This window comes from Drosophila gunungcola, chromosome 3R, assembly GCF_025200985.1.
Source record: "Drosophila gunungcola strain Sukarami chromosome 3R, Dgunungcola_SK_2, whole genome shotgun sequence".
NCBI classification, from domain to species: Eukaryota; Metazoa; Arthropoda; class Insecta; order Diptera; family Drosophilidae; genus Drosophila; species Drosophila gunungcola.
The window spans coordinates 25,463,133-25,485,444 of record NC_069139.1 but is presented as its reverse complement, the minus strand read 5'-3'; the positions used below and the strand labels follow the sequence as shown (position 1 = coordinate 25,485,444).

The window sequence follows — 22,312 nt, the reverse complement described above, 5'->3', positions numbered from 1 at the left end:
AGCATACAAAAAAATAACAAATACTTTGGAGAAACAAAATATAAAATGTAGACACAAATGTGTGCTTTTAGCGTTTCTACTTATTTTACGGCAGATTGAAATACAAGAAGCTAAATCAAGATTCTTTGGGAATGCACATAAAGGGAGTCTTACATACAACACCTTATATATAAATGTATCTTATGTTCATATATAAAAAGAGGCACATTGGGTCACAGCGCAACAAAGATATCTCCAACCAAGATTCCTATTCCTCATCTGGGAAAGTGTAAAAGAGGGGGATCAGCAGAGCACGAAAAAAAAAACCAAATTATGTTACTTACCAGAAAGATAAAAGTTTATGATGCACATGGTGGCAAAGCCAGCGACAACTGCTGCGAACTGCGAAAATCCCGCCCAGCGACGGATCGGATTCGAGTGCCAGCGTGCCTTTTCGCGCGGTATCACTTCGCAGACGGTGACGTAGAAGAGCGTGCCACCGGCCAGTGCTTGGACGATAGGCAGCGTTTTGCTGGACCAAGCGGCGGGCACATCTACGATAAGCATACCTAAGCCAATGCCAATGACAGCCCCCAGGGCAAAAACCGAAACGCCGACGAACTGGGCGCGAAAACTCGTCTGCGGATTGGAGCGGAATTCAAGTCCCAGACAAAAGCCCATCACAAACTTATGGCAGGCGACGGCTCCCAATAGAAAAAGAACCTAAAACGAGACAAAGCAGATTCCGGTTATCTAATTAGACTAAGCCAGCGCGTTTCTCAGCATCAATATTTGCCCAAGATTGCGCACTGTCTGACTAGTCTATCTGTGTCAAGGCAGCCGGCGGCTGCACAGACCTTTGTGGACGAGTTCTGGACGCCGATGGCCAGTCCTTCGATGGCCGAGTGCAGGGACAGGGCCACAAAGAGTCCCAGGGTGCCAGTCATGGATTGGACGCAGGGTTCCGTATGGCTGGTGTGGCAAATGCGGGCGTTGGCGTCCTCGACACTTGCGTCATCACAGCCGGATGCGGTGGACGGGTGATAGTGATCGTGGTCATGATCGCTGCTTGATCGAAGCACAAAGTAATTAGTTGGGGTGTGTGGATGGAAATACATTCAACCTACTGGTCATGGTGATGCGAATGCGCATGTGACGTAGTCTGGGCTGATAAAAGCGGCGCCCGTTCATCCACTGCGCCATATCCATTGCCATTGGCGGGAATTATGCGCTCAGTTTCGGGGATCTGGGAATGCGTGTGCTGTATGGCCTCGCCAAAGAAGTAGTGGATGAACTCGTCGATGAAGTAGATAATGAAGAATCCGCCACACATGGCCACCTCAGCGAATTTCGATTCCATTTGCTCGCGCACCTGTTGCAGTGTCGAATATCAAGTCATCAAATTGCACAGGCTCCTGTGAAAAGGTGAACTCACCTCGGGCAGAATGTGAACCAAGGCGGTGGCCAGGAGAATGCCCGCTCCGAAGCAGAGGAGCAGGGATGTGGTCAGTGGGAATCGCTGGCGATTCCTCTCCGAAATAATAGCGGGAAGCATTCCGGACAAAAGGCTCCCCAGTCCCAGAACCAGCATAGCCAGCACCTTTTCTAGATCGCCACGACTCGTGGCCCCCAAACTGGGGCTCGGGGTCATTTCCATGGGTGAAGAGGCGTTCGCCAAGCTCATTGTTTCAGCTGCCAGTGCCAGGCCTTGTCATCAAGAATGGGCCAGTAAACCACACAAAAGTTCGTTGCATTTACTATTTTTAAACTAAACAGGTGGCGGTGTGCTCGCCGTTTTATTCGCACAGAATACCAAATCGCTACGCAAGAGTACCGTGACGCGGGTGAAATAAATTAAACGCTTCGAGCTCCAGTTTAAGACTGATACCAAGAAGTATTTTTAGTCGCTAAGTTTCGAGCGATCAGCCGAAATATTCATGTTGTGTTTAGATAGTTATAAATATATTAAAATCATAAAGCCCGCTCGCTACAGTACCGTAAGAACAGCCTAGATTTTTGGACCTTCTAACACCTGGTCACACTTTTTACTCAGATGTAGAACAGAATTTATCCGCTGGTTATCATAATTTACCGAGTTTTACGGTACTTAATAAACCATCCAAAAAAATACTACATATATATTAATACATATATATAAATAAATAAATATATATATATAAATATATATTTATATATTTAACATAAAAAATGTTTGATATTCAAAATTTAAAAATATTTTGGGTTTTCCCAAAACGTTCAGAGATTCCTGAATTGCTGAAAATTCAGCAAAAATGTTCCCTGCTGAAATTGTCAAACAGCTGTTTCACCACACAGCTAGCTTTATTTGCCTTAGCTATTGCTTTAATTCGAGGAAAAGTTTGGTTTGTATGGAACAGCTGACTGATTTTCAGCAATTCAGAGATTCAGACGTTTCGGGAATACCCAAACTAAATTGCTGAAAATTCAGCAGAAATATCCTGAAAATTTTTAGTAGTCTTTACTGCTGAGATTTCAGCAAGCTGAATTTGTACGGAAGAGCTGAGCAGCCGAGCATCTGACCGAATTTCAATATATGTATATGTTGCTGAATTTTCAGCAATTCAGACGTTTCGGGAATACCTAAATTATAAATAATCCGATTTTATAGATCAAACAATATAACTCATATTTCGGGAACTGCTTACTCTAAAACCAATATTCGTTTAACATTGTTTTCGAATGTGAAATTGCGAAATCTACGTTTGAACATCCCAATTAAAATACCAAAATTTTTCACTAAAAAGTGCAAGTAGGGCCCATTTCGATAAATGTTATCGACTGTATGTATGTATGCTCGGATATTCAAAATTCAAAATTTAACCGTTTCTGTCCTGGTTGTCAGTTAGGAAATGCATCGTCGCTGTATAATCTGTGGCCAGGAACCGGGCGACCACTGCGTCTACCCGCGAAACATGACGGAGGCTCGCCGGTGGCAGAATCTGGCCAATCTCAGCACCTTCGATGTGGACACGGAATCCCTGTGCCGGCACGGCTGCGTGTGCGCCTCCCACTTGGACTTGGTACAAGGATCCAACTCCGACTCGAAGAGCTCGTCTGGTGCTGCTCGAGGGGCAAGTACTAGAGCCGGATCGACGAACCACGACTCCGCAAGCCGACAGTTTGGCGTCAAACGGAGCTCTACGGGATCGGGACATGGGCCGCGGGATGTTCCTAACGTACATAGCTACCCCACCAACATCAAAGCCATCGAGGAAATCCAAAATCAAAGCAAACTGGGTCTCAATTCGGGGAGGCCGGAATCCAGCAACGTAAATAGATGCCAAAATGGCAGCTGCCGTTTTCGTGGTGCCGTCACCAAAATGTTCCAGGGTAATGCCAATACCTACACCCAAATGGGTCAGAATTACGGGTATCCGCTGATGCCAAGGTCTTTTTCTGCCGGCAAGGGAGCACCTCTTACCAAGATAAGTCCAAGGGTAAATGTTAATCAAATGCCTCAAGGAACGGAATGTTGCACATGTACACACTGTTCAATGATCAGAATCACGAGCATCAGACCCTCTGTAGAAGGTTGCCCCGGTTCATGCTGTCCACTGCTAAGAAACACTAAAAACAGACCTCCAGAAGAGAGCTTCTGTAGAAAATGTCCAGTGGTTCGTTATTCCGGAAGCCAACAAAGTATGAACAAAGGACATAAGGAGACATCGGAGAAAAACGCGGAAAGACATAGATCCTTTGAACGTTTGAACAAAGGACATAAGGAGACATCGGAGAAAAACGTGGAAAGTCATAGATTCTGTGAGCGTCATTGTTGTCCCGCTGTAAGAAATCAGAGATCAGAAGACTCAAAATCTCTGGGAAAAGATTTCTCCAGCCACCTTAACCGCAAGCTATCGGAATCGTGGCGGAGTAACGATAGCACCAAACTCACCATCAACCAGCAAAACAGGATCCAAAAGCCGGAAGTGAAGTGCCAATGCTGTCAGGCTTGTATTCCTCGCCGCTTAAAGGACAAGGAGGTGCAGGTGTCAAAGGAGGCCCTACAGTCCCGAAATTCCATACCTGTTAGTCGAACCAAGGCGACTCCTTCGTTCAGCTACCAAACAGCAAGTTTATCCACTGGTTTCTCAGCCGTCACCAACTCAAGTAAAAGATCCTACGGGGCCGAGCAAAAATATTCAAATGCCATCAATGTGCTGCTTATGAATGGAACCCGTAAAAACGACTACGCTGATCCATGCTGCTGTCCGGCCAAGTCCTTGGCCCCGCCTCCAGAGATTTGCGTGCAAGAGTCAGACCTGACTAAGTGCAATGAACAGGCTGCGTTTCCAGAAATCGACAAGCCCAACTACCGAGTTTGCCGGCCTACCACCACCGATCCCAACGAGATGAACGTCCTTGTACTCGAAGAAGATCCCATAAGTGGATGCAGCCCCAAAGCCGCGGGAGACGAAGCCACGCAGGATAGAAGTGAAGTGCAGCTTAGTCCTAACCAGAATCAAAGTAAGGAACGGCAGTACAATTTGGGCAAAAACTGGGTCGATTGCCCGGCCACGGCCAACTACACTAAAGTCCTGGAATTGCAGAGAGTTCGCATCAAGGAGCTGGAGAATCTGCTGCAGCAGCACAACCTGCTGCAGCAGACCATCGAGCACAAGGTGGCCGAGCTGCAGTGCACGGACAAACCACTTCCTAAAAATGAAACCGAAATTTGACATCATAAACCGAAATACATGCTAAAAAAGGTTTTCGTTGATTTTCTAAGGGTAAAGAGTGGTTTATTCGCAATTACCGCTTGAATTCCAATACCAAACTTTCAGTTTGAACCTTCTAAATCAAGAGCTAATCCTTAAGGGTCTAGGCAGCGGTCTGGATGACATCGTTGTAGAGCTTGACCTTTGTGGCAATGCTCATGTCGACGTATTTGTCGCCAATGGAAACAATCAAGCCACCGATGATGCTGGGGTCCACACGGGAGGTGATCTTCAGCGACTCGTTGCCCTTCAGGAAGGACTGCAAAGCAAAGCAAAAGTTAATGGTGATGGAGAACAGGGACTGCAGAAGTGTGTAGCTACCTTGAGGGCACCCTCCAACTGCTTGCTCTGGGAGGAGTCCAGGGGCTTGGCGGTAACCACCTCGCAGACCACCTCTCCGCGGTGGGCAGCCATGATGGTCCTGAAGGCGTTGATCACGGTGTCCAGCTTCTTCAAGCGTCCGTTGTCGGCCAGCAGACCCAGCAGATTGCCGGTGGCCGGGGCGAAGCGCAGCTTCTCGGATGCCTCCTTCAGAGCGGTGCCCATAACCTTCTTGTTGATGATCGGGCTGGTCACACTCTCGCGCAGCTTCCGGTCACTACGGATGGTGGACTGCAGGGCGATAAGGTCCTTCTCCACCTGATCCAACTGGTTCAACTTGGTGGCGGCCGAGTACAAGGCTGTGGCGTAGCGACCCTCCAGGCCGAACACCTGAAGTGGTGGCTTCACCATCGCCTGGGCGGCGGTGGAACTGAGGGCTCGGCTCTGCGGGATGAGAGAGTTCTTAGTGAATCCTTCGGTTTAAGAATGAGAAAAGTCGTCCAGTTTTGTGGGTTAAAGTGGACACAAATTACATAACCAAGAAAAGCTTGTTAGATAATTGTACACTTGCGAGGGAAGCTTCTCCTGGCACTGCTATTATGTGCCGCACCTAAAACGCCATAGCCTTCTTTTGGGCAATCCTCTTTTCCTTGATTTGTTCACCTAAAACCTACCAAAATTGCTAATTTGTTAATAGAGGCCATCGTTTATCCCGAGAATTTTTTCAGCAGCAGTGACCAGGGTTACGTTACTCGTAAGGGGACCTTTCGATACCCCAGGCAGGGTTGCTTGCCGTCGGTGATAGCTGGGCAGCAGCTATCGATAAGCAAAAATAGCTAGATTTGTATTTCAAATTTACCCAAACATATTTATTTTAAGTCCGGTTTCCCCGAGTCATCAAACCGCTGTAAACCATTTAAAGAAGCTCGTTGTATTGGTGTCACACGAACTGACGCAGAAAATCATCTTTGACCCTATCGAGCCGTTTATTAATGAATAAAATTGATTATCATCGTGCGATTTAAGTCAAATATGCGCTCCTTTTTGTTCAATGACTAGTTCCCAACTAGATGCCAACTCCATACCTCAGTACTTTTTTGACAACCTTGTTCAGAAAAAAATCATTTTAATTTTTAAAACCACCCAAGTTTTAAATAAAACAAAGGTTCTTTTTTGTTGTTTTAATAGTGATGTCGTTTGTGTGTTCTAACATTTGTCATCCAATTTTAAAAAGCCAACATTATTGATTTGAACTTCTCAGAACATTTTTTAAGAAAAACTTAAATGGAGAAAACGACTCGGTGCGAGATTCAATTCAGGTCTTTTTTATTTTTGTAGTTTTAAAATTTGTTTAATTGTGATTTCTATTTTTTGTTTTGCTCTTCAATGGAAATACGTACGTATACCTTTTTTTTTTACTTAAATCGAAACCTAAATATGTCTGAAATGGTTGCGAATATTACACACGAGAAACTATAGTTGCAAGTGGTTGGAAACACTTTGGGCCTTCGATTGGAAGCGAAATGAAATTACATACTCGCTGGTTCCAGTTTACTTGTCATCTGAAAGCGATAAAATGTTAGGGAACGATTTTCAAAGTAGTCTAGGTGAAGTTTTTAGTACCTTCATCCTCGTCTTCTTCCTCTCCCTCTCCGTCCTCATCGTCGATATCCTCATCCTCGTTTTCTTCGTTGTCCTCCTCATCCTCGGGCTCCACCTCGATATCAGGTACCAGATAATACTGCAGTGGATTTGGCCAAAGGTCGTCCTTTATCAGTTCTGCGATCTCGTCGTTGACAGGATCAGTGTTATCCGAGAACCAGTCGAAGAAGGTCTTGTACTCGGAGTTGCGCTTCTTCTTGTTGCCGTAGGGCTTGGTCAGCAGCTGTTTCAGCAAGTTCTTTCCCTCCTTCCACTTAATGGGCGTGCTGGTAGACGCGGGCCATTCGCCATTCTCAGTAGCCGCTGTTAGTTTATGATGTATAAATAAGTGTTCGGGCTTTTGGGCATCTCCGGCTGGACTTACCCGCTGAATTCAAGTGAAACTCTTTGGTGAGCACCTTGTTCTCGAAGTAAGGATTCTCGTCGAAGTGAAAGTTGATGCGGTAGCCCGATTTAATGTCCTCGAACTCCTCCACCTCCAGTTTGTTGAGGGCGTGCAGGCACTCCTCCTCCTCCTCGTCCAGAATGCCGGATACTTGTGGGTGGTTAATGAACTGCAAGTATGGTTGTTGGGATTAGCACGGGGATGCGAATGCGGCATTTGCATGTAAATATTTTTCGGACATAGAGTGCTTGAAATTATAGGTTTGTTGGGGACCAACCAGTGGTTATTTGCTGATGGCAAAGACAGGGAAAATTTTGTGTATTTCTCGAACGTGCCCGCCAGACGGATGTATCGATAACATACTTTTTCGGGTGGTAGAAAGAGTGGGGAGCCGGCGGTGGCAGAATTACAGCCCAAGATGAAAAAGAAAAAATTTCTCGAATAGAGAAAATTTCTAGTAGAAGTGTGCTATGCCACAAAACCAATATAGACCATCAAGATCTAGGACCCAAGTACAGACACGCGGACCCGGCAATCATTGCCGCAGGGGACTCACCGAGGTCACCCAAAAGTTGGGAATCCGCTTGACCAGCTCGCTTCGCTTCTCGTAGCACGGCTTCCGCAGCTTGTTGTACTTCTGCTCCACCTTGAGGATCTCCTCGCTGGCCTTTTCGTTCAGCGCGTCAATCTCATTTTGGCAGGCATCGATCTGCTCCAGCGCTTCCGACTCCTCCTCGTTGTTGCCGGCGGATGTGTTGCCATCGGCGGGGGCGCCGTCCAGCTTGGGTCGCTTTGGCACGCTCGACATTCTGCTCGTAATTTGTTAATTTATTTAATTATTATCTCGTAATTTACGAGATATTGCCCAAAAAACGGCGGTACAGTTGAGCAGAAGAGAAGCGAAGCGGATTTTTACCTAGAGAGTTTGAGGCTGCAAAGTTGTGAGTGTATCGATAGTGGCCGCGTGCGGCTATCGCACTATCGATATCGCATATCGATTAGCCCACCACCGATTTTACGCCGTCGCTGTGCAACACTGGGCGGCTAGATTACAGCGCGTTTTCGGTCCTTTACAACACGCGCGGACAACATTTGATGCCGAGCTGTAATAGCTGAAAACTAATTTTTTAATTTTGTATACGCATCGTTTTCAAGAACATCAGCAACATGGCCACGGCGGAAGCTCAAATCGGTGTGAACAGAAACTTGCAGAAGCAGGACCTCAGCAACTTGGTAAGCAGCTGAAAAGTCGACCGCTAGACGCCGCCTGCTTTTTTCTCCCCTGTGTGAAAGTGTACGCGTCGTCATTATGGAGCCGCTTCTCGGGAAAACAGCGGGGCGCGGGGCGCCAGGACGCGCCCAGATAGTCTCAAGCGGGCCACAGCCTGGTTTTCCAAACCATCCAAGTGGGTTTTGCCAGGGCCAACAGCCTTTTGTTTTGGCCCATCGGCGGGGGTGAGAAACACAGGGAAAATGCAGCACGTGGCGCTACATTTAGATACTATTCGGTTTTCCCAGGGGCTTGGTCCTGCATATGGGCTTTATTTGTATCTAGGCAAGTAGTAGGTCTTTACAAACAGCTCAGTTTCGCGAGGACAGCACGACTGTTGTCATCCATTTAGCTGATGCAATTCAACCGACATTCTAACCTCAAAATCGACGGCTTTCCCATATACACACATGCAGCTAAGGCGGGATGTTTTGTCGGGGGGCGTGGTGGTGGTAAAGACTTCTGGACTGAATTTCCCTGTTGATACACCCTTTCTAATCGGTTTGCCCATGGCATCTTGCAGGACGTTTCCAAACTTACGCCCCTTTCACCGGAGGTCATCTCGCGCCAGGCGACCATCAACATTGGCACTATCGGTCATGTGGCCCACGGCAAATCCACGGTGGTCAAGGCCATCTCCGGCGTACAGACGGTGCGTTTCAAGAACGAACTGGAGCGCAACATCACAATCAAGCTGGGTGAGTGAAAGATCCGCCTAAGAAACTCGTAGTCTAAGATGTATCTACGTTTCTAGTCTAAGCTAGTCGTATGTTGATCTTTTCTGCTCGCCTGCATACCCGTAGCACCCTAAGAATGTACTGTTCCTCGGCTGGCCGAAGGTAACCGGTCGTACTTCCTACCTCCCACAGATCCTGTTTAATGTTAAGAACTACTATTTAACCCTGTACCGACGACGGCACACCGCGTAGCCAACTCTGTCGCTGCTTTGGATCAAGATACCGTTGAAAAAGCGTTCTGCGAATGATTGCCTCTTGTATATTTTACTCATGTGTATTTTGTTTACTTAAATTGCTGGATTAGCACGCGTTGCCTTGCCTCTCAAGCTGTGTCGTCGCCTTAGTAGACTAAAAAGAAAGAAATCTCTTCGAGAAAGTTTATCTAAACCTAAAACCTAAACCTTTTATTAAGAAACTCTTCTTGTTAGCTTAGTCTTGAATTTGTTATTTTGATTGATACGACTTATAATCCAGCAATTTAATGCAATTTAATTAATTGCCAATCTTTTTCTTCTTTTTCCTCCGGTTTTTTTCGTTTACTTCGGTTGCGGCGCGTCCACAAAAAACCACACAACCCACCACCCAATCCAAAAATGTCCAAAACTTGTCATTTGCAGAACGCTTAAGCGAAAAGAAAATCAGAAAACTGTTGAGCTCTAGGCAGCAGCGACAGCAGTATGAGATCAAGCAACGTTCCTACCTGCGGCACATGGCCGAATTGCGGCGCCACAGCCGGTTGCGCTGGATCTGCTTGATGCCAGCCCCATCCGCCGTGCTCAACATGGATAGACGATTCAGCCGCCGCAGCAGCAGCCAGGCCTCGCTGAGTCCCAGCAACAGCAGCGGCTATGGCAGCGTCTTCGGATGCGAAGAACATGACGTGGCCCAATCTCATGGCACTAATCTAAAACGTCGACGTAACAGCAGCTCTAGCACACCTACTCCCAATTCCAAGCGCTCCAAAAACAACCAGGGACTTGTGGTCAAGAAGCCGCCCAGGGGGGAGTACATTGTGGAGCGCATAGAGTGCGTGGAGGTGGATCAATACCTGCCCGTTTTCTTTGTCAAATGGCTGGGCTACAGCTCCAGCAAAAACACCTGGGAGAGCCTTGCCAACTTGGCCGACTGTGCCCAAATGGAAGAGTTTGTGGAGCGGCACCAGCAGCTGTACGAGACATACATAGCCAAGATAACCAGTGAACTTGAGGAGCAGCTGGAGGCTTTGCCGTTAATGGAGAACATCAATGTGTGCGAAGTGGATGCCTATGATCCCCTCACTCTGCAGCTTGACCTCATCCTACTGGCCCAATACCGGGCGGCCAGCAGTCGCAGTCAAAGAGAGCCGCAGAAGATTGGGGAGCGAGCCCTGCGAGGCATGCAGCTCAAGCGGGCCCAATTTTTGCGACGCAAGCAGCTGCTTGACCTCTCCAAGTTCGAGGAGCGCATGAACCTCGTGGAGCAGCCGTCGCCTCGAATACGAGTTGAAAACAACGTGGATCTGGATACCATAGACAACAATTTCATGTACATACAGAAGAACATAATCGGCGCAGGTGTGCCGAAGCCGGAAGCGGGGCTTCTGGGCTGCAAGTGTGAAGGTGAGGAGGGCGGAGAAGAGTGCGCCGCCTCTACGAAATGCTGTGCTCGCATGGCCGGCGAGCTGTTCGCTTACGATCGGAGCACAAGGCGTTTGCGCCTGCATCCCGGCAGTGCTATCTTCGAGTGCAATAGTCGCTGCTCCTGCAAGGCAAGCTGCTCCAACCGCCTGGTTCAGCACGGCCGACAGATACCGCTGGTGCTTTTCAAGACAAGCAATGGCAGCGGCTGGGGAGTGCGCACCCCTACTGCGCTGCGAAAGGGCGAATTTGTGTGCGAATACATCGGGGAGATTATCACCAGCGACGAGGCTAATGAGCGCGGCAAGGCTTACGACGATAAGGGCAGGACGTATTTGTTCGATTTGGACTACAACACGGCCCAGGAGAGCGAGTACACAATCGACGCAGCAAACTTTGGCAACATCTCGCACTTCATCAACCACTCGTGCGATCCCAATCTAGCCGTGTTTCCATGCTGGATCGAGCACTTGAATGTGGCCCTTCCGCACCTTGTATTCTTCACGCTGCGGCCAATCAAGGCCGGCGAGGAGCTAAGCTTCGACTACATCCGCGCGGACAATGAGGACTTGCCCTACGAAAACCTCTCGACGGCTGTGCGCGTAGAGTGCCGCTGCGGAGCGGGCAATTGCCGGAAAGTCCTCTTCTAAGCGGACAAGAACTTTCCCATTTTTTTATGATTTTCCTTGAACTACATTGAATTGAATTTTTTAGCACCTAAGTTAGACCTTGCTAGCCATCTAATGCAAATTTTACTTTACAAACAGTTAATGGCATTTTAATTATTTATTTGTTAATTGCTTGCACTGCCGAATGCCGATTATGGATGGATTTGATCTTTGTTAAGTTTGATCAAGGCTTGACTAGAGAATTAATTGAAAATTTTGTATAAATTGTACATGTAATTTTATACATTTCATTACTTGTATTATTGAAATAGGTTACAGTAGTGTTTTGACAAACACCTTTACAAAGTGCTGAAATTATGTACGGTATTATGTGTATAACTGATTTCAAAATAAATATCTTTCAATAATTAAGTCTTCATTTATTAATAGCAACATAAAGGTGCAAACCTTACGTATTGGGGAAAAAAAGTTATTAAAAGTTTTTTTTTTACAAAGCTATTCTTAAAATTTCGAAGAGCGCACAGCTTTATGATCTTTATAATTCTTATCGTCATGCTTTTAGGATACGCCAATGCCAAAATCTACAAGTGCGACAACCCCAAGTGTCCGCGCCCGGCCAGCTTCGTATCGGACGCCTCAAGCAAGGACGACAGCTTGCCCTGCACTCGACCCAACTGCTCTGGCAACTTCAGACTGGTGCGTCATGTGAGCTTTGTGGATTGCCCTGGTCACGACATTCTCATGGCTACCATGTTGAACGGCGCCGCTGTGATGGACGCCGCCCTGCTGCTCATTGCTGGTGAGTGATCTAAAAAACTACGGCGAATTGTGTGAGACAAATGCCAGCTTTATCGGGATACATTAAATAAAAACTTAATAATGCGTTCACCATCTCATCTCCAGGCAATGAATCCTGTCCACAACCGCAAACCTCTGAGCATTTAGCTGCCATTGAGATTATGAAGCTTAAACAAATTCTGATCTTGCAAAACAAGATCGATCTGATCAAAGAGAGTCAGGCGAAGGAGCAGTACGAGGAGATCACCAAGTTCGTCCAAGGCACCGTGGCTGAGGGCGCGCCGATCATTCCGATCTCGGCCCAACTCAAGTACAATATCGATGTGCTCTGCGAGTACATTGTGAACAAGATTCCCGTGCCGCCGCGTGACTTCAACGCCCCGCCTCGTCTGATCGTCATCCGGTCCTTCGACGTGAACAAGCCAGGATGTGAGGTGGCTGACCTGAAGGGCGGCGTGGCCGGAGGTTCCATCCTGAGCGGTGTGCTGAAGGTGGGCCAGGAGATCGAGGTGCGTCCGGGCGTCGTGACCAAGGACAGCGACGGCAACATCACCTGCCGCCCGATCTTCTCTCGCATCGTTTCGCTCTTCGCCGAACAAAACGAACTGCAATATGCCGTACCCGGTGGATTGATTGGCGTGGGCACCAAGATCGATCCGACGCTGTGCCGTGCCGATCGATTGGTCGGTCAGGTGCTGGGGGCAGTTGGCCAGCTGCCGGACATCTACCAGGAGCTGGAAATCTCGTACTACCTGCTGCGCCGACTTTTGGGCGTCCGTACCGATGGCGACAAGAAGGGAGCGCGCGTGGAGAAGCTGCAAAAGAACGAGATACTGCTGGTAAACATCGGATCCCTTAGCACCGGTGGACGCATCTCGGCCACCAAGGGTGATTTGGCCAAGATTGTGCTCACGACACCCGTGTGCACGGAAAAGGGCGAAAAGATTGCCCTTAGCAGACGTGTGGAGAACCACTGGCGGTGAGTGCTTACCCCAACAGTCGCTCTAAAATCACTTTTAAAAACCGAATTCTTCCCTTTCAGTTTGATCGGCTGGGGTCAGATCTTTGGAGGCAAGACAATCACTCCCGTTTTGGACAGTCAGGTAGCCAAGAAGTAGAACTAAGTTAGGATCCGATTGGTTCTACTTTAAGCAGCAAAACACCAGCGACAGCGGTAGCAACATCATCTTTATAAGGCCTCTTTGACCTGCTTCTTTTTGTCTCCCAGCTCCATCCTTCCCGTGTCCGTTGATCAAACCGAAAAAAAAAATAAGTTCCAACAAAAAATACATACCTAACTTAATTTATTGAATTTTGTTGTAGAGTATGTATATAAAAAGAACACACACGTTTTGCTAACGAGTGTTGTGCATCTATAGCAGAATCAGGCATAACAAAAACAACTAATAGGATATACCTTACTTATTATATTAACTAAAGGCAAATCTGATGCATCGTAAAATTGTTTTTATGATTTAAATACAAAAGAAAAACGAAACAAAAAAAACACGTAACAATTGTATTGCATTTTTTACAATTAAAACCTCAAGAACTGACTTCTTATTTTTGGGAATATTGGTAAGGGTATTTACTTTTGAAAGTAACATTAATCGCTGTGCTGGAGCCCACATTTTTATAGAGTGGGGCTAAAAATATTACTCATTAAGAAGAGAAAACAAAGATTAAGTTTTCATTATAGACCAATTTATTTTTCCATTTTAGTTCAATTAAATTTAAATAGTTACAATACGATGTTTGTTCAATAACACATTGATACTCGTAATATTTGGTTGTTTAAGCAATTATTCATACAAATCTCAATATCGTTTTTGAAACACGATGACCTTCGGTACCGATTACAGTCAATCAGTATGCCACATCGACATCAGTTGTGTTGAATAATTTTTGAAACGTTTTTTTTTCGATTTGGTAAATTTGTTTTAACTATCGCACACTAGTTTAATTTTAATGTATTATTTATATTTTGTAATTTTAAACTACTGTTATCAAGAATTTTTTTTTGTTATTTTTGGTTTCTTGAGACTTTGTTTAGTAGTAAATATAGCTTATAGAATAAAAATTCGTACTTAGCCGTGATGTACATATGTTGTTTTGGTTTTGCTGTTGAAATTAAATTTTGATAAATGACTCTCTAATAAGTATATTGAAAAACGTTTGATTTCATTCTTTAATACTATTGAGTAATTTCTGTAATACTTGTAATTTCAGTTTGCTAAATTACTCCCCCGATTTTGGGAGACACGATTGCGTTGTGGTCAGTACACGCTTTGAGCTTTTGATAACAGAGTCGAGGTTAAGTCTTCGTTGAACATACAATATCCGAACTTAAACAACAAATTGTATAATTCATTCCTTTCGGTATATAGCTATTTTGAGCATTTGTTGAACACAATACAGTTTTCAGGTTTGAGATCGATTACAACCAAAAGCGGAACAAGAACCGTTTACGAACCAGTTTTTGCCATCTTTTGCCTTTAGAAGTAAGGGGAAGTTACCTAAACTAGGATCGAACTAAGGCCAATCAGAAGAATTGTTGTGTCTATTTGAGTATCTTTGGCTCTCGTCTAAGTGAAGCCTCGACTAAGTGCTGGTTTGGTATTATTACGACTAGTTTTGAAAATTGATCAAATTAAACCCTTCTTGCCCGTTTTTTTTTTTGGGACGCCGCTTTCTATAATTATAATTATATCGAGCTTATATCGTTGGCTTTAGACTGTCTAGGACCCGCCCGATTCAAGAAACAAACGAAAGTTATTTTCTAGCAAGTCCTTCGTTATCGATCAAGAAACCATCTAATGTCTATTAAACCCCACACAAAAACGATTTGGAAACGAATTCTTACTTCTAATATACTGACGTAGTTTCATTTTATATGGTACATTTATTTGAGTTGGAAGGGAAAATAAGGGACCAATTTCTAAGTTAGATCGTTTATCTTCATGCCGACATTTTAATAAGCGGGAATGAAATGGCAATGAGCTATGAATTCAAATTCGTATCCTAAGGTTTCCTCTACATATGTATATATGTATGCATATGTCAATTGGTTTATCCTAGAGTTCGTATGTGCAATGTTTGTGCATCTTGGGAATGAGCAGCAGGGAAATACCTTAAATTTTGGTCAGCTTCCTTTTCTTAAATGTTAACACTTACAATTTTTACATTCATTTTTTTCGATATTACATACATACATTAACAGTTAACGTTGGCAAAATGGCAGATGGCAGTAGGGTTTGACATCTTAATGATCAATTTCATTTATGCTATGTATTCAACAGTTCCGCTAATATCCTCATAACGCATTGATTATAATTGATTTTTGCCCGGCCTAACTCGCTTAGCCTATCGTTTTATATCGTATAGTACAGATTCAATTACATACATACAGAGATATACAGGTGCATAACAAACACGCAGATTTACATGCCGCTGTTGGGTTGAGTATCGTCATGGTTATAACTAACAATCATTTGTTTACCGTCTACACATATTTAGTGACATAAATGTATGCAGATTAAAGTACGCTTAATATGTCTATATACAGGATATATCTCATATTGCAGCAGCAATTATTTGGTTGGGAACCTAAGTTGCGCTCTTTTCAAGCTGATTTGCCTTCCGGGTCGCGGGTCATTGGTTGTGGTTTTTGGAGCCTGCGTTTTCTTTAGGATGCTCTTCTGGCCGGGGATTTGGCATCTTAAAGAAAATGGCTTAAATCTCATTCGTTGACATCCTCATCCGATGAGCTGGCAGCGGGTATCGTCGAGAACTGCCACTTCTCCCGGTTGTTGTTCTTGCTATCAGGTTAAGCAGAACAGAACATAAAAGATCAAAAGGATTTTAGTTAGCATTGAATATATTTAAGTTTTTAAGAAAATGAAATGTATTTTATTAAAACTTTTAAATTATGATGCAAAGTCTACCACAAATGTGAGTCCGATAGAAGTTTAAAGATAAAAAAAACCGGGGAACTTTTGTGAAAGTTTCATGAAGATAAGATTAAAAGTAAGAGACTAGTTTGTAAAAACGGACAGAATGACAGACGGACATGGCTAGATCAAATCTCCTTGCGATGCTGATCAAGAATATATATACTTTATAGAGTCGGAAAGGTCTCCTCCACTGCATTGCAAACTTCTGACTAAAATTATAATAATTATAAATAGGCATCAAATGAGCAACATAAAATATACATTTAAAATAGGTAATAGTGATATTTTCTGAATTAGGGAGTACAACTGAGTAGGTAATAGTGAATTAGGGAGTACAACTGAACCGGAAAATTAATGTTCGATATTTTGAGGATTTTTTCGATTTAAATTTGTAAGCATGTGTAACCAGACTTCAATAACCCTACATACCCATGCTTTTTGGAATTGCTGGGTAGAGTGTGTGAGCTGCGGTAGTAACTGTCAAGCGGCTCCTCTTTGGTCTCCTCCAACGACTTGCGCTGCAGCGTCATTGTCTCCTGCGGGGAGGTCGAGGAGCCGCCGTTGCTCATCTCCGCATCCAAGTAGTACTTGGCACTCTGGGCTATCTTGCAGTTCTCGCACTCGCTCAGATAGTCATCGTCCAAGCTGGTGTCGTTGGGCAGGAAGTGCTCCTTCGGATTCAAGCAGTTCTTCGAGGTTGTGCACACGGGAAGCTGCTTGTTGGGCGATCGACCACTGGATCCTCCGGCGGTGGACTTCGGCGTCAGCGGATAGCTGGGCATCTGGCAGTGGGCAACGGCCAGGCTAGTGGCAGTTGCTCCTCCCGATCCCGGTCCAGTGTCCCGCTTCACGCGCAGGATCTTTGGCAGTGTGGTGCTTTTGGCCGGAGCTCCTGTCTGCCCCGGATTGTTGCTCTCCACCGGAGGAATGCTGATTACCGATGGCACCTTGCTGACTACACTGTTGATGGTGCTGTTCAGCGACACCTTTCCGCTGATGTGTTTGGGCAGGGTGTAGGTTACGTGATTGGCCAGTGGGTAGAAAGTGCTGGAGTTGATCTTGCCGCTGGTTAATTTCTCCCCGGGTCCAGCGGCAGGACTCGCCGGCGGCAGGGTCAGCGAGGGCGTCTGCTCCTTGCGATGGCCACTGGACGACGGCTTGCTCAGAGTGTAAATGGTGGCCACGGCGTTGTTGTTCCCGCTGCCTGACGAACAGGAGGAGGAGGATGTGCTGACCACGGTGGCGCTCTTTAAATTCGTTAGGCTTTTGTAGAGTTTCGGTGGTAAAGTCGGGTTGCTCGGATCTGGCTGCTGCTGCTGTTGCTGGTTAAAGAAATGTTGCTGCTGTTTCTGCGTCAAACTCAAGTAGGCATCAACCTGAAAAGGATAGGAGGATTAGCACAGGGGCCAAGGAAAACAGAAATCGAGGAATGAAACCAGAGATATTTCATGTGTTCAACCGAAAACCAATCAAGACCCCTTTCCAATTTCGCCTTCAATCTCATTCCCCGCCATGTCAAGCTCTCACAAAGGGATTACTTACATTTCGAACTCACCTTTCGATTCAAGTAGGTGCTGGAGAGGGAGTCGCCGCCGCCGCCACTGGACACACTGCGTCCACCACTGCCACCTCCGCTAGAGCTCCTCCCTCTGTCTGCGGAACTGCTGGAGGATCGTTTTTGGACGCGTCCCAGGACAATTGGTGGGGCCGAAACCTCTTCGGGATGCTGCAGCGGGGGCGGTGGAATGATGGCCGAAACATTGACCCCGCCTCCAGATCCCGAATGCGTATGATGCGTCTCATCGCCCACCTGCTTGGAAATGGTGGCTATCTTGGGCTCGTGTCCACACCCACTTCGTCTTAAAGTTCCACCACCCGAAGCCGCTGCCGTGATCAAATCCTGTGCTTGCTGTTGTAGATTCGTCGAGGACTTGGCTCGCTGTCCATACGATAAGGTGGCCGCATGACGAGCTCCACTAGTGGCCGCTGCCCCTGGAGACAAGGAGCAGGTGGGCGTGGAGGTGCTACTGCCGCTCGAGTTTCCCGCGAACAACTTGCCGGCTCCGCTCAAGAAGGCATTCGCGTTGGCCGTGCTGCCCATGTAGGACATGGGCACGTGCTGGATGGGGCACTGGCACATGGGTTTCTTGCTGGCCTGCTGTTTCTCGCTCGTCGAGGTGGCATTATTGCTGGTCTTCGGCTTCACCTGGAGAGGATCGGCCACTGCAAAATAGCGTGGTATAGTGCGATGATAGCGTCTCGAACTGGAGGGTGTCTTGTTGATCTGTTGGTGCTGCTGGCTGTTTTTCAGGGTTCCATGCATAGGCATCTGGGTGGTTTGGGTCACCGAATCCGCTGTGCTGCAGGCAGGCGCCGCCGAGATTGTGGCTATCTCCAGAGGCTGCATTAGCTCCATGGCCGGCGAGGAGATGGCCGCCAGGAGATGATGCTGCTGCTGCTGTTGCTGGTGGTGTTGCAACACCTGGGAGTGGGTGGGTGTGGCTAGGAGCTCTCCACTACTGGCCGGAAGTGAATGGTAGCTAGCCGCACTGGCGCTGGCATTGATCTCCACATCGGCCACCGTGAGATATTGCTGTTGCTGCTGCTGCTGTGGTAACTGATGAAGCAGCTCCTGGGATCCCCGCGGCGTGGTTCTTCTTCCTGCCGTATAGGCTGCCGAACTGGAGCTGGCTGCCGCAGTGGTTACACTGGCACTGATGTTCAGATGGCAGTTCTTGTAGCTACACTCGGCGGAGACCGGTGGCTTGGGCATGGTCTGAAGGCAAATTGAGCCACTGCTGACCGGAGGCTGGACTAGATGCTGCTGCTGCTGTTGCTCCAAACTGAGTTGGTGATCGCTCTGGAGGCTGTAAGGCGGCTGGTGATTCTCCCCAGTGGCTATGGTGGTCACCCCGCCACTGTTGATGTTTATGTTGATCAGGTTAGTAGTGCTCTGGGTGTACTGATTGGATTGGGGCAGCACCGAAGCCGCGGAGTGTGGGTGCGGATGGGCTACCAGCTGTTGGCTGTAGGGCTGGTGATGCTGCTGTGGCTGAGTGTGCAGTTGCAGCGTGTGCTGTTGCAGGTGTTGGTGGGCCTGCACTTGGGCCTGCATCTGCTGCTGCTGTTGAGCTTGAGCTTGAGCTTGGGCTTGAGCTTGGGCCTGAGCCTGGGCCTGGGCCACGGCCTGCTGCTGTTGCTGGCTGACACTGGCCACCGCTCGTTGGGAACTGGCTGGCAGGCTGACGGTGCATTGGGCACTTAATGCCTCCGCCTGGGAGATGGCCACAGCCTCCTCATACGGAGGTGGAGCCTCTCCACGCGGAAAGTGCGGTTTCCACAGGGGATAGTGGGTGGCAGCGCCCCCATAAGAGTAATCAATGGCACTCAGATTGCCCTCCATGTAGCCCATGTTTCCGGCGATGTAGCTACATTGAATGGGGTGCATTAGAGAATCTAAAAGGCAACGGGATTTGAAGGACACTCACCCTATGCTGCCTACTATGCTGCGCTGATCCTCCGCATTCTGGCGGTTCTCACGCGCCCTCATCTTGCGCTGCCGCAGGCGATTCACCAGGAAGAAGAGCAGCGACAGCGACAGCGTGGCCGTGATGCCACTGGCCACCAGTCAAATGCCGAAGTCGGTGCTCCCGTCGCTGAACTGGTCGTCCAGGCAGATCACCTCGCAGCAATTGTTGCCGCTGCCCACCGTCTGGAAGGACTTGCACTTGCTGAACGCCTCGCAGAGCACCATCTTGCAGGCCTTGGGCAGTCCACTGTCGCAGATGCAGAGGCGGCAGGAGTCGGGTCCTGGCATGTAGTGCATGCCCGTCTCGTACATTTTTCCATTATAGTCGCGGCAGGAGCCTCCGAGGCTCGAGCTCACCGCGTTTCCATCTGAGTGAGGAGAGTATTTGGTTAATACTTATGTGAGTCAGAGGAATCAAGTGGATAAGTTCGCGGACTTTAATTGGAAAGGGGACAGATTTTAGCAAAAGAATTTGTTATGAACAATTTCATGTTAAATAATTGCTTTTCACAACACCCAATGCATTAACAAAGTTCTAACAATTTGGAGATTTTAAAGAAATTGTTCATTTTTAATTCGACAAAACCAGGACAAAGCCTTGTCATTATTAGATGTTCTAAATAAATACCTAGAATTCCACAAGCTTTTTTACTGTCTGACGTTTTGAGCTCTGGCTACTGTTTTTGAGACTATGATTTAAAAAAAAGTAATTAATACAGCTCGGCGAATAAACGATTTGCTGAATTGTAAAGCACACTTTTTGGCGCTTTTCTTTTTACAGTTTCATATTTGATTTGAAATTTAATAATTAAAGAAACGATATTACCAGGAATTACAAAATTATAAAAGAGTTAACTTTTAAAACAGTACAAGTACGTTTCTAGTTTTAAATAACTATCAGAAAGGTTTAATATATTTGTATTGTGAATAACCAAATAAGTAGGTACTTCCTAGTACGTTCCATTCGATGCTAGCTGAATTCTTTATTTTGACACACTTGACCAAGTTTCGCCATTGCTGATTTAACATTGCGCCACCAATCCACACATACATAAAAACATTGCCAAAGTGCAGCAGGTGCTGAAAATTTTCCTAGCAAAGCGGGGGCAAAAAGGATACGAGGAGAGGTGACGAAGGACCACAATATTTATCACTTGAATGAAATTAAATGCAAACGCATAACATTTTCGACATCATTTAAATGCTAAACAGCAAAAGGAAATTCAAATTAAAAACAAATATACATGCACACACCCCCACATACACATACGAACATAGATTGTATGCATAGGTACATGCGTGTGCAGGAAAGCGAATTTCTGGGCAGGAAACGCACGAACGAAAATGGCAAACTGTCGTGTGTTACACCCCCGCAACAAAAAAAAAGTGGAAAAAGTTTGCCTTTTATTCGAGAGTTTCCAAGTGAAACTTGCGTTCAACTGTGTGTGTGCGAAAAATACATACACGCGAGTCAAACACACACCCAGTTCACACCCATACAGAGGAGGTGAGTATACATGCAAAAAAAAAACACCATACCGACACACCCACAACAACCGCCCACCAGCCTTCACACACTGACAAACTTGCATGTGTGTGTGGCCACACACGGAAAAAAGATCACAAAATTAAATCGAAATGCGCAGGTCAAATGGATATTTACATTCGTATTTCCTATTGAAATGATAATCATTTTTACCTAAGAAGACATATTAATTATTTTAAAGCGTAAAACATCTTTATGGTAAGTAAGATCCTGTTCATTTTTAAAGCTATACCGCTTTGTATATTTCACGCTGAATGCTAAAAAAAATATTAAAAACATTTAGAATATATTTTACAGATTTAATGGAATGCGCATATCTGGTCCGCAAAGACAACTGAAACCAACAAATTCGTAATTTTATCTTATAAATTTTTCTTTCTGTGCAGAGCAAAGCAAAATTTTGCAGGCCACTTCCTTCGTTTTGCCATTTCCATTTCGCCCCCATTTCTTTCTCTCTCTATCTCTCTCTCTGAAAAAGAGCGAGCATGTGGCCTGGTATTGGTGAGCCTGCCAGAGCCTGTGTGCATGTGCCCCGTGTCCCATAAATTGTGAACTGTGTGGCCATGGACCATATTTCCAATTATCGCTGAAGGAGCTGAGCAATCGAAATTGATTTTGCCTGAAAAACCTTGTATGTTTCGCTTTCAAAGAGTTTACCCTTGGAAAAATTGAAGATTTTCACTTAAAACCAGGAAATGGAGCTGAATTTGTATGTCCCTGTATTTGTGTGTGTATGTGTATAACATTTTTCACACCAATTTTCCCCACTGATATCCGTTACCTTTGGCATTTCCAATGAACGCAAGCAATGCCAAAAAATACATATTGCACACGTTAGTTAGCACTCAACACGCCACAATTAATTGAAACTTGCTGATTTTGTGAAACAATTTTTATTTAAGTATTTTCAACAGTTTTTTTGCGAACGTTCGAGCAATACCAACAACCACCGACGACAACGAACCGAACGGGAGTTTTCGCACAGACGTTACACGCCAGGGTTGGCCTTGTGGACACCGTTATCGTGCCTGTCTGCAAGGAACCAGTTCCAGGGCTTCAGAAAAGATTGCGTGGGAGGTGGAACGGCTGATTTGAAATTGTAACGGCCTTTTAGAGTGATGAAACGTTCAAAA

General features: G+C 46.1%; 7 protein-coding genes across 10 annotated transcripts; 2 read left to right on the top strand and 5 right to left on the bottom strand.

The window, feature by feature from the left end:
• Positions 1-24: 24 nt before the first annotated feature.
• Positions 25-1,893, bottom strand: LOC128254146 (zinc transporter ZIP1). Of its 2 annotated transcripts, none has more exons than XM_052982993.1 (5): positions 1,415-1,893; positions 1,107-1,351; positions 837-1,047; positions 324-702; positions 25-258 (listed from the first exon to the last, which is right to left on the bottom strand). In XM_052982993.1, the coding sequence occupies exons 1-5, from the start codon at positions 1,661-1,663 to the stop codon at positions 248-250; spliced, it is 1,095 nt and encodes a 364-aa protein (XP_052838953.1). In that variant the 5' UTR covers positions 1,664-1,893; the 3' UTR covers positions 25-247. The 2 variants fall into 2 exon arrangements, with proteins under 2 accessions (XP_052838953.1, XP_052838961.1); XM_052983001.1 differs by having other exon boundaries at positions 837-1,044; positions 1,415-1,891.
• A 704-nt stretch (positions 1,894-2,597) lies between these two features.
• Positions 2,598-4,723, top strand: LOC128266122 (uncharacterized). 2 transcript variants are annotated; one of them, XM_053002406.1, is made up of 2 exons: positions 2,598-2,798; positions 2,861-4,723. In XM_053002406.1, the coding sequence occupies exon 2, from the start codon at positions 2,868-2,870 to the stop codon at positions 4,692-4,694; it is 1,827 nt and encodes a 608-aa protein (XP_052858366.1). In that variant the 5' UTR covers positions 2,598-2,798; positions 2,861-2,867; the 3' UTR covers positions 4,695-4,723. The 2 variants fall into 2 exon arrangements, with proteins under 2 accessions (XP_052858366.1, XP_052858365.1); XM_053002405.1 differs by having other exon boundaries at positions 2,598-2,802.
• Positions 4,724-4,725: 2 nt separating this feature from the next.
• Positions 4,726-5,864, bottom strand: LOC128266123 (ATP synthase subunit O, mitochondrial). Its single transcript, XM_053002407.1, has 3 exons — positions 5,729-5,864; positions 5,055-5,498; positions 4,726-4,992 (listed from the first exon to the last, which is right to left on the bottom strand). The coding sequence occupies exons 1-3, from the start codon at positions 5,756-5,758 to the stop codon at positions 4,837-4,839; spliced, it is 630 nt and encodes a 209-aa protein (XP_052858367.1). The 5' UTR covers positions 5,759-5,864; the 3' UTR covers positions 4,726-4,836.
• A 356-nt stretch (positions 5,865-6,220) lies between these two features.
• Positions 6,221-8,049, bottom strand: LOC128252781 (protein SET). Its single transcript, XM_052980825.1, has 4 exons — positions 7,658-8,049; positions 7,081-7,270; positions 6,678-7,019; positions 6,221-6,616 (listed from the first exon to the last, which is right to left on the bottom strand). The coding sequence occupies exons 1-4, from the start codon at positions 7,907-7,909 to the stop codon at positions 6,606-6,608; spliced, it is 795 nt and encodes a 264-aa protein (XP_052836785.1). The 5' UTR covers positions 7,910-8,049; the 3' UTR covers positions 6,221-6,605.
• Positions 8,050-8,135: 86 nt separating this feature from the next.
• On the top strand, positions 8,136-13,707 carry LOC128252780 (eukaryotic translation initiation factor 2 subunit 3). Of its 2 annotated transcripts, XM_052980824.1 has the most exons (5): positions 8,142-8,334; positions 8,895-9,069; positions 11,916-12,152; positions 12,257-13,130; positions 13,194-13,707. In XM_052980824.1, the coding sequence occupies exons 1-5, from the start codon at positions 8,269-8,271 to the stop codon at positions 13,267-13,269; spliced, it is 1,428 nt and encodes a 475-aa protein (XP_052836784.1). In that variant the 5' UTR covers positions 8,142-8,268; the 3' UTR covers positions 13,270-13,707. The 2 variants fall into 2 exon arrangements, with proteins under 2 accessions (XP_052836783.1, XP_052836784.1); XM_052980823.1 differs by lacking the exons at positions 11,916-12,152; positions 12,257-13,130; positions 13,194-13,707 and adding an exon at positions 9,726-11,764 and having other exon boundaries at positions 8,136-8,334.
• Positions 13,708-13,962: 255 nt separating this feature from the next.
• On the bottom strand, positions 13,963-19,725 carry LOC128252779 (homeobox protein prospero-like). Its single transcript, XM_052980822.1, has 4 exons — positions 19,593-19,725; positions 17,660-19,532; positions 16,534-17,480; positions 13,963-15,969 (listed from the first exon to the last, which is right to left on the bottom strand). The coding sequence occupies exons 1-4, from the start codon at positions 19,652-19,654 to the stop codon at positions 15,891-15,893; spliced, it is 2,961 nt and encodes a 986-aa protein (XP_052836782.1). The 5' UTR covers positions 19,655-19,725; the 3' UTR covers positions 13,963-15,890.
• Positions 19,726-19,732: 7 nt separating this feature from the next.
• On the bottom strand, positions 19,733-22,261 carry LOC128252782 (uncharacterized). The gene is made up of 2 exons (XM_052980826.1): positions 21,961-22,261; positions 19,733-20,001 (listed from the first exon to the last, which is right to left on the bottom strand). Exons 1-2 carry the CDS (start codon positions 22,001-22,003, stop codon positions 19,733-19,735), a joined length of 312 nt encoding a protein of 103 aa, XP_052836786.1. The 5' UTR covers positions 22,004-22,261.
• Between the last annotated feature and the right edge of the window lie 51 nt (positions 22,262-22,312).